The 17,104-nt window shown below is 33.7% G+C and overlaps 2 protein-coding genes across 2 annotated transcripts; one reads left to right on the top strand and one right to left on the bottom strand.

Annotated features, from left to right (window-relative positions):
* The first annotated feature begins 818 nt into the window (after positions 1-818).
* LOC140041194 (uncharacterized) lies at positions 819-6,216 on the top strand. The gene is made up of 2 exons (XM_072087618.1): positions 819-939; positions 1,047-6,216. The coding sequence occupies exon 2, from the start codon at positions 1,189-1,191 to the stop codon at positions 6,214-6,216; it is 5,028 nt and encodes a 1,675-aa protein (XP_071943719.1). The 5' UTR covers positions 819-939; positions 1,047-1,188.
* An 8,157-nt stretch (positions 6,217-14,373) lies between these two features.
* LOC140041195 (neuromedin-U receptor 2-like) lies at positions 14,374-15,414 on the bottom strand. Its single transcript, XM_072087619.1, has one exon. The coding sequence runs from the start codon at positions 15,412-15,414 to the stop codon at positions 14,374-14,376; it is 1,041 nt and encodes a 346-aa protein (XP_071943720.1).
* Between the last annotated feature and the right edge of the window lie 1,690 nt (positions 15,415-17,104).

Genomic DNA, 17,104 nt, shown 5'->3' on the forward strand with positions numbered 1-17,104 from the left:
CTAATAGTTATTCACTTTGACCAAAAATTGGATCGAAAAAGTGTATTTACCTAAAAACTGTAATTTAAAGCAAAAAAATTGTCAAATTGGCTGCCAGTCAATGGGGTTTTGTTTGAATTTAACCATTTATTGTGTCATGTTATACGTGAAAACATATTTTTTCCGGTTTTTTTTTCTACGGAAGTGATTAGGTAAGGCCTAACTTGATTAATACTACTAACAATCATGTCAAAGTCTTTATTCATATTTATTTTGCATGTTTTTGGCCTGGGGAACAATACATCTTTAAATAAAAGTACAAGTGTGAGTACCGATATACTATTGTTTGACTGGCTACTGGTTATTCATAACAATAAATCAATCAAATTGTAATTTTTACCTACAAAAAAAGAAATAAAAGCAGATTGTATGCTTGTTGAAACTAGTAACATTTATTGTTAACTTATGTCGTTAAAAATCAATGCTTTACGTAGAATAGGTAGTTGACAAAAAGTATGAAGTAGGCGAACATTGGAAAGATACCCTTTAACAAAATGTTTAACCGTCTCAAAAATCCAATATTAAACTAATTCATTGGACGATAATACACATTTTTATATCATTTTCTTTCTGTTAAAAGAAACATTATACATTTGAAGTCAAGGTACTTGATTTCCAAATACTGTTGTTGTTTATAAGCTATTTTCAATTCCATTCAATTTCTTTTTATTTCGGAAATATCATCCATATTGTAGGATTTATAGCAAATCCGAGTTGTAGAGCGCACCCAGGATTATGTCAGTTGCTATTCCGGATGTTGAACGCGTGTGTAATATACAATTTGGGATCAGAAGGTTATAATTATCATGGATTAATATTTTGTTTCAGTTACTAATGAGTGTATTTTGACGGGTCGAAAGTATGACAGTAGGCGTATGCTAGGGATTTGCTTGACAAACAGTGAGTTATTGAACAAATGTTAAGAAATAATGTTATAATAGCTATTCAATCATACGTCGGTTCTTGTTTCTAATATGTAAATTATGACTTATATTTCATGCTTTCAGATTTGAATGAGAATTTGTTTCACAATAAATCATCTCAAACACAGGTGAATCTCAGTGCTTATTGTTCGTTATAAAGTACTTTCCTTACAATTCAAATTGTTTTTACTGACTGACGCACAAGGAAGGTATAGGGAACGACCAAATGGACAAGCTAAAGGTAACCAGAAGAAACCGCAAGGGCACCTTAACAAGAGCCTTAGGTGGATTGAGACAACTCGTTGATAGCCAACCATCGGAGCAAGAGCTGCAAGAAGAACTATTAAGAGTTAAAAGAACGTTTGAAACCATTGAGCAATCTCATGCAGAGTTAGTCGAGTTGATAAACGATGATGATGAATTTCAAAAGGAAGAAGATTGGATGGTAAGATGCCAACAGGAATATATGGCGGAAATCCATGCTATCAAGACTGAATATAAGACCAAAACAGTATCCAACAACCTAGCAGCAAAAGCAATTCAAGATGTTGAAACAGAAACATTAGAAAAGAATCAACCTGATACTATAGTTAATGATAAGGTAAACAATAGTGAAAATCATAATGTTGTAGATCAACCTAATGTTGTTGAAGCTAATGTTAACAATCATAATAATGTATCTAACGATAAAACTGAAGGTACTTGGGATAGTCTAGTAAAAGCACTATCACTTCCCCGTACACCCCTGAAACATTATGATGGGGATCCTGTATATTATCATTCCTTTATAACTTCTTATCAGAGCATGATGTCAGGCGTTAATGATGATAGTGTTAAGTTGAACACCTTAATATTATTTTGTAAAGGTAAAGCTCTGGATGCAATTCAATTCTGTGTCATGAAACCACCCACTGAAGGATTTAAAGCAGCTTGGGACACTTTAAGGGAAAGATTTGGTAATACAGCAATCATTGTCCAGGCATGGGTCCAAAAGATTTTGACTAGAGGAAAGGTGAATGTTCATAGTTTAAGGGAGTTTTCCGATGACATTGAAAACTGTTATGAGGCACTAAGTGCACTTGGGTATTTAAATGAATTGAACAATCAAGCTAGTTTAAAGCAAATAATTGATGGTTTGCCTAAGTTTCTCCAAAACAGGTGGTGCCGAGAGAATCAGAAGATCAAGGCCAAAGGAACTAATCCATCTTTGAAAGACATTGTTATGTTTGTAAAAACTGCAGCCTTGGAAACTAGTGACCCAGTCTTCGGAAACCAGGAACAGCAAAAACCCCAAGAAAAGCACAAAGTGAGAGTAAACCAAATTGCTGCCAAAACAGAATACCATAAATGTTGGGTATGTCAAAATGATGACCACTGGACTGACCAATGTGAAGCTATGTTGAAACTAAGTTCAGATGAACGCATGAAAATGGTAAAGGAAAAACATGCATGTTTTGCATGCTTGAAAATTGCAGGCCGAAATCACCGGATGGCAAATTGCACCAGACGAAAACGATGCAACAAGTTGGTAGATAAACAATGTTGTGACAAGTATCACCATCCTTTACTGCACCCAGAAGTGAAAGCAGGGAACGTGGGATTGGTAGGTCTGTCCAAAAGTGTAATTGACAATGAACCATTACTGCAGGTACTTGAAGTTGAGGTAATTAATGGAAACACAAGCAAGAAAGCAAATGTGATGTTAGACAACGGCTCCCAAGGTACTTTCATAAGGGAAGCCTTTGTTAACAGTTTGGGTATCCAGGGTAAAAATGTTACAGCAGCGTTGACCACTGTGGGAGGTAAGGAGGAAAAATATGATACAAAAATCTATGACATACAGTTAGTAGGTGAGAATCCAAAGAAAATACATGAAATCAAGGCCATCGGAATGAGCGACATAAGTGATAATCCTGATGTTAATGTTAGAAAACTGGAACAATTGTTCGAGATGAAGGAGGGTACACTGAAAAGACAGGCTGGACCGATTGATATTCTAATAGGAGTAAATTATGCACACCTCCACACAGGAAAAATCCTGGAAGGGGATGGAATTGTGGCTCAGAAGTGCCCTCTGGGATGGACTGTTTATGGTGGTGGTGGTAATTCCACGTTGAACAACCGGATAATGCATGTTAAAATCAGTAAACCTGTTGACCTTACAGATTTCTGGTCAACTGAAGCAATGGGAGTAGATGTAGGATCATGTAGCTGTAAGAAGAGTCTGATTGTAAATGAGGGAATGGAAACAAAGTTACTGGAAGACTCATGTATCAAGGTGGAGAACCAGTGGACAGTTCCCTACCCATGGGTAAGAGATCCGTCTGACCTGATGGACAATAAACATCAAGCAAAAAAAATGTTGGGTGTGTTAGAAAGGAGATTGACAAAAAATAGAGAACATGCAAAGGCATACCAACATCAAATGGACGAAATGGTGCAAATGCAATTCGCAAGAAAATTGTCCAAGTCTGAAGTCAATTGTTATCAAGGCCCTGTCCATTATATTCCGCATTTTTTGGTGAACCGACCAGAGAACAGAAGCACACCAGTCCGGATTGTGTTCAATGCTTCAAACAGATATAACGGAGACACCATAAATGATTTTTGGATGAAAGGCCTGGACCTTTTAAACAACTTAGTCGGAGTAATACTACGCTTTCGAGAGAATCGCATTGCCATCCTCGGAGATATATCGAAAATGTATCATCGAATCCACATCCCTGAGATTGATCAACACGTTCACAGATACCTATGGCGAGATATGGAGTTCGACAGAGAGCCTGATATATATATTAAGCAAGTTCTTACGTTTGGCGACAAGCCAGCCCCGGCCATGGCACTAACAGCCTTAAGACTTACAGCAAGAGAAAGTCAAACTGAATACCCAGAGGCCGCTAAAGTAATAGAGAGAGATACATACATGGACGACATATGTCCATCAGTGAAGTCCAAACCCGAAGCAGTTAAGTTAATTCAAGACATAGACAAGATACTAAGCAATGGTGGATTCTCAGTAAAGGGATGGGTATCAAATGAAAAGATAGCAGAAAAAGTCCAAGTTGAAGCGAAAGAAGTTGCAATGATTAGTAGTGTAGAGAAAGTTCTAGGAATCAGATGGATACCGAGTAAGGATGTATTTGTATTCAAAGTAAATATTGGTACAGAGGCACTCACAAAGAGGAAGATACTAAGTATCATAGCAAGGTTGTTTGATCCTATTGGGTTCGTAGCACCAGTGACGGTAAAAGCAAAAATGAGAATTCAAGAATTGTGGGAAACAGGAGTTGATTGGGACGACAAGTTAACTGAACAAACTGAAACCAAATGGAAAAGACTGTTCGAGGAATTTCAAAGGATTAATGATGTAACATTCTCCCGATGTTTGACTCCACATAATGTTTCAGATGAGGTGGTATTGGTGATTTTCTGTGATGCCTCTGAGAAGGCGTTCGGCGCCTGCGCATATATACGATGGAAACTGAAGGACGGAGCCTATGATACACGCTTTATAATAGGTAAATCAAGGGTAGCACCGTTAAAGACACTTACTGTTCCGAGGCTCGAGCTTCAAGCGGCTGTAATAGCAGCTAGAATGAAAGCTACAGTAACCGAAGAATTGACGCTGAGGTTCAATGAGATTATCATAATGACAGACAGCATGGTAGTTCTGAGTTGGATCAGGAAGCCCAGTAGTCACTTCAAATCATTTGTAGGCATTAGGGTAGCAGAGATTCAAAGTAAAACGGAGATAAAGAGTTGGAGACATGTGCCAGGCAGCATGAACCCAGCGGATGATGTATCCCGAGGAATTCCAATAGAAAGCATAAATGGTAGATGGCTTAATGGACCAGAGTTCATCAAACTACCCATGAAGGAATGGCCCCATGAAAGAATTGAAATGCAGGAAGTCAAAGAAGAAGAAAAAGGAGTAAAGTTTTGTGGGAATATTGTAAACTCAGGTGATTTAAATGTAGCGGAATTTGGAACATGGGAAGATATGTTAGAAGAATATAGAAAAACAGTGTACGGAGTAGATTCCGAAGCATTAGATGTGCAGAAAGTGAGAGATCTGGAACTGATGCTCTTACGCAAAGTTCAGAGAGAATGTTTCCCAGAAGAAGTGAAGTTGCTGCAGAGTGGGAAAAATGTGCAAAAGGGTAGCCGGCTAGTTAGCATGGACCCTCAATGGGATGAATCAGGATTAATTAGAGTTGGTGGTAGACTCCGAAAAGCAGTAGATCTAGACATTGATTTACACCCTGTATTACTTGATCCCAGTCACCACATCACTAAATTACTAATCAAACGAATAGATAGTAATGTTTTCTGTCATAGCGCTGGACCAAATCAAGTATTTGCTTATGTTCGAAGAAGATATTGGATTCTGAAAGGAAGAAACACGATAAAGTCAATCTTAAGAAAATGTATAGAGTGCCAAAAATGGAGAAAGGATGCTACAGTGCCAAGAATGGCAGACTTACCGGAAGCCAGAGTTAGAGTTGGTAAACAGCCATTTCACTCCACCGGAGTAGATTGTTGGGGACCGATAATAGTTCAAGTGAAACGATCACAGGAAAAGAGATGGGGTATTATATTCAAGTGCCTTACCACGAGATCCATTCATCTAGAAATAATAAGTTGCATGGATGCAGACACGTTTCTCATGGCATACAGAAGATTTGTCGCAAGAAGAGGGACACCTAAAGAGTTGCTATCTGACTGCGGTACTAACTTTAAAGGGGCAGAAAGAGAACTAAATGAATGTTTCAAAGCTATGAGTACGGAACTGCAAAAGAAACTTGCTACGCAGCAAGTAGACTTCAGGTTCAACCCTCCTAATGCCCCTCATTTTGGAGGAATATGGGAGCGGGAGGTTAGATCAGTAAAGAATGCACTGAAATGCTGCTTGAAGAACAAAGTTGTGAGTGAAGTAGTTTTACAGACGGTTGTGGTAGAAGTTGAGGGTATACTTAATTCAAAACCTCTAGGTTATGCCTCTTCCGACATCGCTGACGTAGACCCCATTACTCCCAATTTATTACTGATGTGTAGAAGAGATCCTGCGTTACCACCAATTGCATTCCAACCGCATGAAATACGAAGTAGAAAACAGTGGCGTCACAGCCAGTTGATAGCTGATCAATTCTGGAAGAAGTTTATAGGCGAATACTTACCTAGTTTGCAAATCAGACAAAAGTGGCATAAGGATAAAAAAAAACCTAAAGGAAGGAGACGTAGTATTAGTTATTGATAACCAAAGTCAAAGGGGAGATTGGCTTGTAGGAAAGATAGTAAAGGCCTACCCCAGTGAAGATGATAGAGTGAGAGTAGTAGATGTAAAGGTACACGAGAAGGTTTATAAGCGTCCTGTTGTGAAACTGATAAAGCTTGATCAGTGGGAATAAGTTTGACCAATGTAGTTTAAGTGAGTTATGATACGTTTATGAAGACGTTTGGAGTTTGCATTGTTTAAGTTAAATTTGTATTAATAATTTGTATTTTAATGAGATTTCCTCATTGCTGGGGGAATGTAGGATTTATAGCAAATCCGAGTTGTAGAGCGCACCCAGGATTATGTCAGTTGCTATCCCGGATGTTGAACGCGTGTGTAATATACAATTTGGGATCAGAAGGTTATAATTATCATGGATTAATATTTTGTTTCAGTTACTAATGAGTGTATTTTGACGGGTCGAAAGTATGACAGTAGGCGTATGCTAGGGATTTGCTTGACAAACAGTGAGTTATTGAACAAATGTTAAGAAATAATGTTATAATAGCTATTCAATCATACGTCGGTTCTTGTTTCTAATATGTAAATTATGACTTATATTTCATGCTTTCAGATTTGAATGAGAATTTGTTTCACAATAAATCATCTCAAACACAGGTGAATCTCAGTGCTTATTGTTCGTTATAAAGTACTTTCCTTACACATATTAATAAACTTATAAACAGAAAAAGAAAAATCGTAAACTCTAAACTTAAGTATATAGAATACTTCTCCATCTACAATACATTTTGGAGTTATGGATGTTTGCAAACACAAACAACAAGGATGTTACCTCTATTCAACATACGTTGCATGAAACCATAGGTAGATTTTCGCATGTACTCATTAAAGGAAGGGACACCATGTTCAATAAACATTGCACTGGCACTACTACTTCTAGAAACATTAAGTATATGGCGCATTATGTAGCATACATTAAGCTAGAGATATAATAGTCTTCATACGATAGTTACACAAAAGGGCTGCACAATACAAAAAATAAATTAAAAAACCGAATATCATACTAGGCCTAACTGGAACCAAATATTAAAAATTAATGATTATGAGTTAAATGGTGAGAATATTTTAATGAGTTAAAAGATTGACTGTTTATTGAATAGTGTTTGACATTGACTAATCTACTTTGATACAGTGGACGTGACATTTTGTGTTTGAAAATATTCCTTTGTAATTGAAATAAAAAATACAATGCGTACTTAAAATTGATTACATATTACAAACTCTATTGTAATACCTTACTTGAGCTATTGTAACATAATTTGGGGAAATAGTAGTCAAACTCTAATGAAAAGAGTTCAAACTATCCAAAACAGAACAGCTCAAATCGTGTGTGGTCTAACATGGGACACACCTAGTAGTGAGGCACTAAGGCAAATTAATTGGTCACCTTTATTTTATCAAGATAGATATGAATGTTGTATGGTTATATATAAGGTTTTGACAGATAATGCCCCACCTTACCTAAATAATGTATTTACATTCACTGATATAAATTATAATCTAAGGAACAGTGATACACATCTATTCATCCCAAAGCCAAAAACAGATTTTAAAAAACGAAGTCTGTCTTATCGTGGAGCAATTATATGGAATAGTCTCAATATTGATACCCTTCCAAAATCAGTTAAGTTGTTTAAAACGTATCTGAAAAATGCATTGTAAAACATAATGGTATGGTAATCTACGATCTACATCCAACTTTTAAAATGGCTAAATACTATGTAAAATGTGTGTTTTATCACTATTATTTTAACGTCAATGAAATCCAAAAGATTTATTATGTATTACAGTTGAATCCCCATGAATTATACACTTCGATAAGGGTTTCCGTTTACACGGGAAGTACCGGTATGGTGTACCCTAAATAGAGGTGTCAGATGAAGGGGATTCTGCTGTAATTTTGTTTCTTTTCAATTTCAATTTTTTTCGTTTCTGTTGTATTTATATGGTGTTGATTTTTTTTGTTTTGTAATACAGTATCACGAACTTGTGTAAAAACAATCAATATTGATTGAACGAGTTGTACTGCACATCAGTCTCGTGTCTAAATAAAGTTTATATATATATTACTGAATGAATTATTAAATTTTAATTAAAAATACCAGGTAACCTCCTGACTCTTTATAATGATTATTATAATATATATTTATGAATAATTCATAAATATACCCATACAAGAGATCCTCCATGTACGCACGCGCAAAAGAGACAAATTGATTCGCTAGTAAAACATTTTTATTGCGAACTGCGTAATTGAAAATTGATTACTGTATGAAATTGCTAAATCTATATCAAGTAATCTATTGACTATTTACTTGTTTATAAACTACATATATGAATAAATTCAGAACATTTGAAAGCAAGATTTCAACTTACTAACGACTATTTTTAACATTGAAAGAATTGAAATAGTTCAGCTTGGTTGGAAATTGAAAACAGCACATTGTAACGTTACAATGAAACAATTATTCTCTAAAAAGGGACCACTATTCAGGGCATATTTATCAAACACCGAAATTGTCCCCTTAATAGGCGATTTCGCGGAAAAAATAAATATACTAAAATGAACATCTGGATTAAAGACATTGAACATTTAGCAGTCAATTTCTAATTATATTGCCAAAAATGGCTAAAGCGACTACAGCAAGGAACAATATTGTTTTCTTGAAGATTAAATATTGAAACACAATGGCTTGCCTCACTCACAAGTTTGGTTAATTGGGCCTTTCTATCAAACTTATAAGTGGACCCTCATAAAAAGAAAATAATTATAACATTTTATTTTATTTTTCAAAATGTGATGGCCATAATATATGGCATAATGATGCATAAATTATAACTTCAGACACTGACAGTACGTGGATATATTTTCCTCCTGATTAAGCTATTGAATACGTCAACAAATGCTTGTCTAAAATTTTCATTTACTACATTATATATCAAAGGATTTACAGAAGAATTTATAAAAGTTCCGAAAAGACAAACAGTCAAAAGCCAATCTAAATCCGGTCCAATAGAACCTAAAAGAATCAACGTAATTATGACATTAAACGGTGTTAAGGTAAGAACATTAACTGCGACTGTCACCAAAATTGACAAGAATATTTTTCTCTCAGATTTTGAACGTGGGTCCGTCTTGCAAAAATTGTTTACAACATTCTGGGATTGTCTTAAAGAATAAACCATAAGAAAACATAATATTACAATAATCATATTAAAGAGTATATGAAAAACGAATTGAAACATCCACAACATTATACACACTTCAATGTAGGTTTCACCAAAACGACACATAATTGCACGATTTGAGACACCTCTATACATATCAGGCCACGGCAGGATGACGTATATTCGTTCGTATACAATGAAAAAATGTACAAGATTCACCAACAACCAAACAATCCATATACTTGCGCATATTTTAACAGATCTTGAGAGAGTACCAAATTCACTTCTTTGAAACCAATAAGGTCTACAAACCGCCATATAACGTTCAATAGAAAGCCAGAATATCGTACTAACTGCTACAAGCCAGGCAACAGTAGCAAAAAAACTTGTTAATTCACAATTCAAGTTGTTCCCATCTATTTCATCAATCGTATATGGTACCGTCTGAGTTAACTCAACGTCGTAAATTGGTGCCACACTTAATAATAGCGTATCAGCTATTGCTAAATTAGCTAGATACACGTAAACTGATTTGTGTAATTTACTCACTATAACAATAAATGTCATGATATTGCCAACGATTCCAAAAGCGACAACAACAGGAACAACAATCTTACGTAAAATCGTTTCCCAATCACTAGGGAAGAACGTATCAATATAAGCATCATATTGATTCGTGTTAAATGTTGAATACGCATATTCAGATAAATCATAGGATGCATTGTCACCTGAAAGCGACATTTTGCTTGTATTTGAAAAAGAAGTGTCTATGACTTATCTTCTGTTCCGCAATTAAACATGTACTTTGATAAGTTGGTAATGTTTTGTATCGAAATAGCGTAATCAAAACAAATCATAGCAATGACTTACTGTCAACAGAACGAATTCCTGAATCAGTGTTTTAACCAATCAAGTGCTCACGAACTGAAAATATACATGGTAAAATAACAGAGGGCGCTCTATTTAGATTTAGTTTAGCTGGCCATGATAATTAATAGCACGGCATCCAAACCATGTTAATATTGGTGAGATTAACTTTTCAAAATTCCGTCTGCTAAAACGGAAATGATGGAAGCGGAATGGTGTAAAAACTGCTTCAACAAATAATGCTTGTCTAAAATGTTCATTCACCACAATTGTATATCAAAGGATTCACAGCTGAATATACAACAAGACGAAGACCAATAATTAAAAAATCTATTAAACTGCATACTATTGAAAACGGACAACATAAACTGTGACTGTCACAAAAACTGTCAAGAACGTTCGCAGATTTAATTCAGGAATTAATTCCCTGAAGATTTGACACTTACATTGCAGTAGCGGTTCGGGATAACCCTAATGAATAAAGCATAGACGAATAATAAGAATAAGACAATCATAATACTTATCATTCTGACAATAACGCTTATCTTAAAATACATGGAAAATTAGGTTGGCGTTTCCTAAACACATAGTTACTCTATTTTCTAAATACCTATTTTTCCTAAATGAAAGACAATAACTTATATAATATCATAATAATAGCATCAATTTCTATATTTTCCTGGGCGCTACAAAAAGAAGCAACGTACTTAAGCATCTATGACAGTATCATAATATTGACTTCTATTACAGATACTGTACATATAACAGAAATTCACATAAATGTACAAACTGCTACATCTACAGTTATACATTAAGATAATTATTTACTTCATCTGGCAAACGTTTCATTCACAAAAAATGTTTAAACTTTATTTCTAACAGTATGAGAAAATTCATAATATGTAGCAGGTTTTTCTGATTGTATTGATTCGCATTAAGATTGTACTTTTGAATAGCGTAACCATAACATAATACAGCAATGACTCCATATGCAAAAGAACACATTTTTTCCCGCCGATGATGTGAACGAATTAGTGTTTAATGTTGCATTAAATCAAGCGCTCAGAAACGTTGCGGGGAAAACAAAACCCTTCAAAGATGTACGCACGCTCAAAAGAGAAAAATTGATACACTACGATAGTAACAAATATTTTATTACGAACTGTGCAACTGAAAATTGATTACAGGTCTATTGACTCTTCACTTCAATTAATAAACTAGATTTATGAATAATTCAGAATATCTATAAAAAAAACTAATACTAACGAATATTAGGCCTATTGTAATATTGTAAAGAATTGAAATACTGATAGTACGTTCAGCTATTCACCACCGGATTATACTAAACAAAATGCTTTAATTAATAAACTAAATTTATGAATAATTCAGAACATCTGAACAATTAAAACTTACTAAGGACTACATTAATATAATATTAAAAATTGAAAGCAATATGATTCTTGTATGATCCTTAAAACGTTTATATACTGATGGTACGTTCAGCTATTCACAAACGGATTATACTAAACAAAATGCTTTAATTAATAAACTAAATTTATTCAGAACATCTGAAAAATTAAAATTTACTAAGGACTACATTCATATAATATAAAAAATTGAAAACAATATATTTCTTGTATCCTTAAAATGTTTATATACTAATACTGTAGTACGTTCAGCTATTCACCACCGGATTATACTAAACAAAATGCTTTAATTAATCAACTAATTTTAAAATTAATTCAGAACATCTGAAAAATTACAAATTACTAAAGAATACATTTATATAATATTAAAAATTGAAAACAGCATAATTCTAAAACATTATATACCGATAGTACCTTCAGCAATTTATAACCGAATTATACTAAACAAAATTCTTTATTACTAAAACGATTAACTATAATATTTGAAGATTTACAGATGCATTTAAACACATTTGGGACCCAACAAATATTTTCCCCTTAAGTATACAGAGACAATTTATATTACAGAGCATGAAACGGTGATATAGATTTACATTCAGTATTAGTTTATATTATAATGACAACATGAGATAACAATAATATAAGGTACAATCCTCTCTAAATCACTAGGGAGAAGCCTACCAACGAATGCATCATAGTGACCGGTGTTTGACGTTGAATACTCAAATTAAGATACTGGAGGAATTATTTTTCAATTAATTCTTGAAGATAAAGAAACAATGTGAAATATTAAAACATAATGGGTTACCTCCTTCACAAGTTTGCCTTATAATATATATTATATTTGTACCCTTATGTAAACAAACTAATTATAACTTTTTGCTTTATATTTCAAAATGTAATGGTCATAATTTCAGACCTTTGTAGTACCTGCAACTACTTTCCTCCTGATTAAGCTATAGAAGACGTCAACGAATGCTTATCTAACACTGTCATTTACTACACTATAATTATATCAAAGGATTTACAGAAGAGTTTTAAAAAAAGTTCCAAAAAAAAGACAATCAAAAGCCAATATTAATCCGTTCCAATATAATCTGATCTGAAAATTAAACGGTGTCAAACAGCGACATTGACAGAAACTGTTCAGAATATTTTTCTCTCAGAGTTTAAACGATAGATATACTTCTGTACTAAAGCACCCTCTCCCCAAAATATCTGTTCAGGAATATATCTATGGAATATCATAATTAACTTGTGTTGAAAACATTGGATACACGTATGTAGCTATAGATGTTAAATTCACGTGTTCAGATACATCACTGTTGATCGAGATTTCACTGTTTTTAATTTCCATTATGTCCATTGAAATTCTCTTCTTATCAAACAAATGTTTTCGGTGATAGTTAGGTTAAACATCCGTTACTGTGCGTTGATAATGTGCAGATAAAATAAACTCAGTCAGACTTTAAAACCTGTGTTGTGCTGGTATGTTGCAATACTTCTACATACCACATATCAAGTTCATTTGGCAAATGTATTTAACATCGGACTCTTTACAATCGTTTTATCTGGTAAACAAGTAATTATTAAATGTCGATTCATTAAATGTTTTTGTGATGTCACATAAATGAAGATAATCTTACACTCTTGCATCAACGAACTAATCCTGTCATACCAATTCTTACTAAAGCACAGATGCCCAGAATATCTCAGCTCTAATGGTTGTAACGTTTAAATTTCCAAACAAAGATACATTGCATTTGTTTTTACCTTTTTAAAATACGGGACTATACAACTGTGTGTACTGTTTAGCCTTACATGTTACAAAGTCCGTATCATCCACAGTATCTGTGGACCAATTTTTTAATTTTCAAATGGACAGCAATCTAAGCAAGGCATGGTTTTCACTTTAAAAAAACACTCTCAAAACAGTTTGTCTGGTTAACGTTACATTTTGAAGGTGATCTAATTAAAGTTATTACGAATATCAAACTCAAGTCAATGACTACGAAATGACTTCAAATTAAGAAGACGATATAAGATAAAGAAAAAGAAGCAAAAGAAACAAAAAAGACAAACAAAAACGAAAGATAAAAATTAAAAAAAACACATTTAAGAAAAACAAGAAAAGGGAAAAGGAGAAGGACAAGAAAAAAATCAATCAAGTTGTTGTTTTTAATTTTTACAGAGATTACTTACAAAAGAAATCAAAGCATATATAGAGTGGGCTTGTTGCAACTATACCTACATAACGAACTCAAACGTAACCATGTCGTTCAAAATCAATGTAAATTTACGTATAAAAAAGGTAGTTAGAATCACTTTGAGGTAGGCGACCATCGATTTCCAAATATACTGTTGTTTGTTAACTGCATTTGTAAAACCGGACACCATTCCAATTGGCACAAAATATTAATGTTTATGAGTTGAATGGTGAGGATATGATTGACTGCTCTATTGAATTGTTAAACGTTGATTTATCTGTTTTGAAATGACATTTTTTTTGCTTGAAAATATTCTCTTAATATATTATATATATATATATATAATTTTTTTTTTATTATTATTATATTTCTCTGACACTACGTTCACGTAATTTTTCACATTTAATGTTATAGAGTTAACTTTAATTATACATAAATTATAAACTTCAGACACTGACAGTACGTGCAGCTAATTTTCTCCTCATTGTTCTATAGAATACGTCGACAAATGCTTGTCTAAAAGTTTCATTCACAACATTATAAATCAACGGATTTACAGAAGAATTGAACAAACTTCCAAATCGACAAACAGTCACTAGCCAATTTAAATCCGTTCCAATAGAATCTAACAAAAAACACATAATGATGACATTCAACGGTGTCAAGCAGAGAACATAAACTGTGACTGTCACAAAAACTGTGCAGAATATTTTCCTCTCAGGTTTTGAACCTTGGTTGGTCTTGCAAGAATTCTTAACAACATTTTGGGATTTCCTTAAAGAATAAACCATAAGAAAACATAACACTGCAATAATAACATTACCGAGTATATTAAGAACGAATTGAGTCGTCCACAAAATTGTAGAAATTTCAATGTAGGCTTCATTAAATTGGCACATAGTTTCACGATTGGAGACACCTCTATACATATCAGGCCAAGGAAGAATGACGTAGACACGTTCGTAAGCAATGACAAATTGTACAACATTTCCAGATAAACAAAATATCCATACAATTGCGCATATTTTCACAGATCTTGATAGGGTACCAAATCCACTTCTTTGAAACCAATAAGGTCTACAAACTGCCATATACCGCTCAATGGAAAGCCAAAAAATCGTAAGAATTGCTACATGCCAGGCGACAGAAGTAAAGTAACCAGTAGCCAGTTCACAGTTCAAATTGTTCCCATCTATGTCATAAATCGTATACGGTACCGAAATTAACTTAAGGTCAAAAAAGGGTCCCACTATTAAAGACATTGTATCAGCTATTGCCAAATTTGCTAGATACACGTACACTGCATTGCGCAGTTTACTCACTATAACAATAAACGTCATTATGTTGCCCACAATTCCAAAAGCGACAACAACAGGAATGATATAGTAACGTAAAATCGTCTCCCAGTCACCAGGAAGGAACATATCTATGTAAGCGTCGTATTGTTCAAATTCATCATCGGATGCATTGCCACCTGATAGTGACATGTTTGTTTTCAGAACTGTTTCTCGGTCTTATGTTCTGCTTCAAAATTAAAAATGAATAAAATAAAGTACATGGAGAAGTTTGTACTGCTTCTTTTTAAAATATATTTCTATATCGATTCTACTTGAAATAGCGTAACCATAACATAACATAGCAACGACCCAACTTTAACAGAGCAAATTTCTCTCGATACTGATGTGAAATGTGAATCCGTGTTCAATTTAATTGTTGCAATCAATCAAGTGCTAACAAACTGAGATAAATACTTAATAAAATAACTGAGGGCGCTCTATTTAACTATCTAATGCGATGAAGTATAATTCAGGTGGCCATGATAATTATGTCACGGTATCAAAAAGGCAAAATATTACCGGTTCTGATTTGTTATGATTTTTTTATTTGTTTTATCTTGTACATATACAAATTGTACAATAAGAGCTCTACAATAAAATAATCAAAAATTCACAAAGGAAAATAGTTATTTTCTGTTTGAAAAATTAAATGTAAAGGGCAGGTGCGGGCAAAAAATTTCTATTGATCATACATTCCAATAATTATCGATCTATAGTTTCCCCTATGTTTCATAATTTTTGGGACTTTATTTGTGTTACACGAGCTTGTTGAAAATAAGCACTTTCTTATCAGTGGGGGGATAGTTCAAATTACACAGTAAAATCTCTATTCTTTTGTACACAAATTTTGTAAATAGAGAGGCATTTTAAAAAGCTACGAAAAATAAACAGTGTGGTAAAAAATGTTAGCAGATGACTAAGTATAGGTAATATAACTTGAATATTACATTTCTGGAATTTTTATTCAACTTCAAATTATCCACCGTATATCCACCATCTTTTTTCATCTTCTAGGGAGTCACAAGACATGTTATTACATTAGGTTAACTACCTAACTACTGAAAAAAGGGTCTTCCTGGTTTTTATGGAAGAATTTTGCAAAATGTTGTATTTGGCCATATTAAGGGAAATTCATGTTTTTTCGTCTTGATTTCTGTTACAAATATTTGATTTATGTACAATTAACCAAATATTATATTTAAAATTCATGCCTGCACCTGAGCTTTAAATATATAATGATAACTATAAAGAAATGACATATTATAATGATGCTTGGAAACAATAAGGTTAACGATGCAGTAGGCATATCGTCATTGTGTTAACTTTTGTTTTGACTTTTAAACCTTTACTTCTTTTGTAAGTGTAGTATAGCAAAATATAACAAAATTAATTAAAAAAGAAGGTAATATGAAATATAAAAAAGTAAACATTTTGAATTTACAAAATTTAAAATGTTTTACCACTGATGAATGAAAGATAAAACACGTGTTTTATCCGTGTATCCACGCTCACCCAACCCATACAATCACGTCACTCCGGCTCTCCGTAGTCTTCATTGGCTACGAGTCGAAAAGCGCATAATTTTTAAAATACTTATCTTAACCAATAAAGCTCTCTCGTTCAAATCCCTTCATATCTCTCTGACCTTCTTTCTTTTCACATACCTTCCCGTCGTCTTCACTCATTTTCAAAAAATCTCCTTTCCATTCCAACTTTTAACATTAAAAACGTATGGCCTATAAGCACCTTCACTTCTGCTGCCTTTCGCTTATGGAATGACCTACCCGCCTCTATTAGATCACGTTCGTCTACTATCGCCTTTAAATCTGCCTTAAAAACT

This window comes from Antedon mediterranea, chromosome 2 (assembly GCF_964355755.1).
Source record: "Antedon mediterranea chromosome 2, ecAntMedi1.1, whole genome shotgun sequence".
In the NCBI taxonomy this organism is placed as follows: Eukaryota; Metazoa; Echinodermata; class Crinoidea; order Comatulida; family Antedonidae; genus Antedon; species Antedon mediterranea.

What these genes read in the sequence shown, in the direction of transcription:
- LOC140041195 (XM_072087619.1), bottom strand. Translation starts at nt 15,414, where the DNA reads ATGTCACTATCAGGTGGCAATGCATCCGATGATGAATTTGAACAATAC.
- LOC140041194 (XM_072087618.1), top strand. Translation starts at nt 1,189, where the DNA reads ATGGACAAGCTAAAGGTAACCAGAAGAAACCGCAAGGGCACCTTAACA.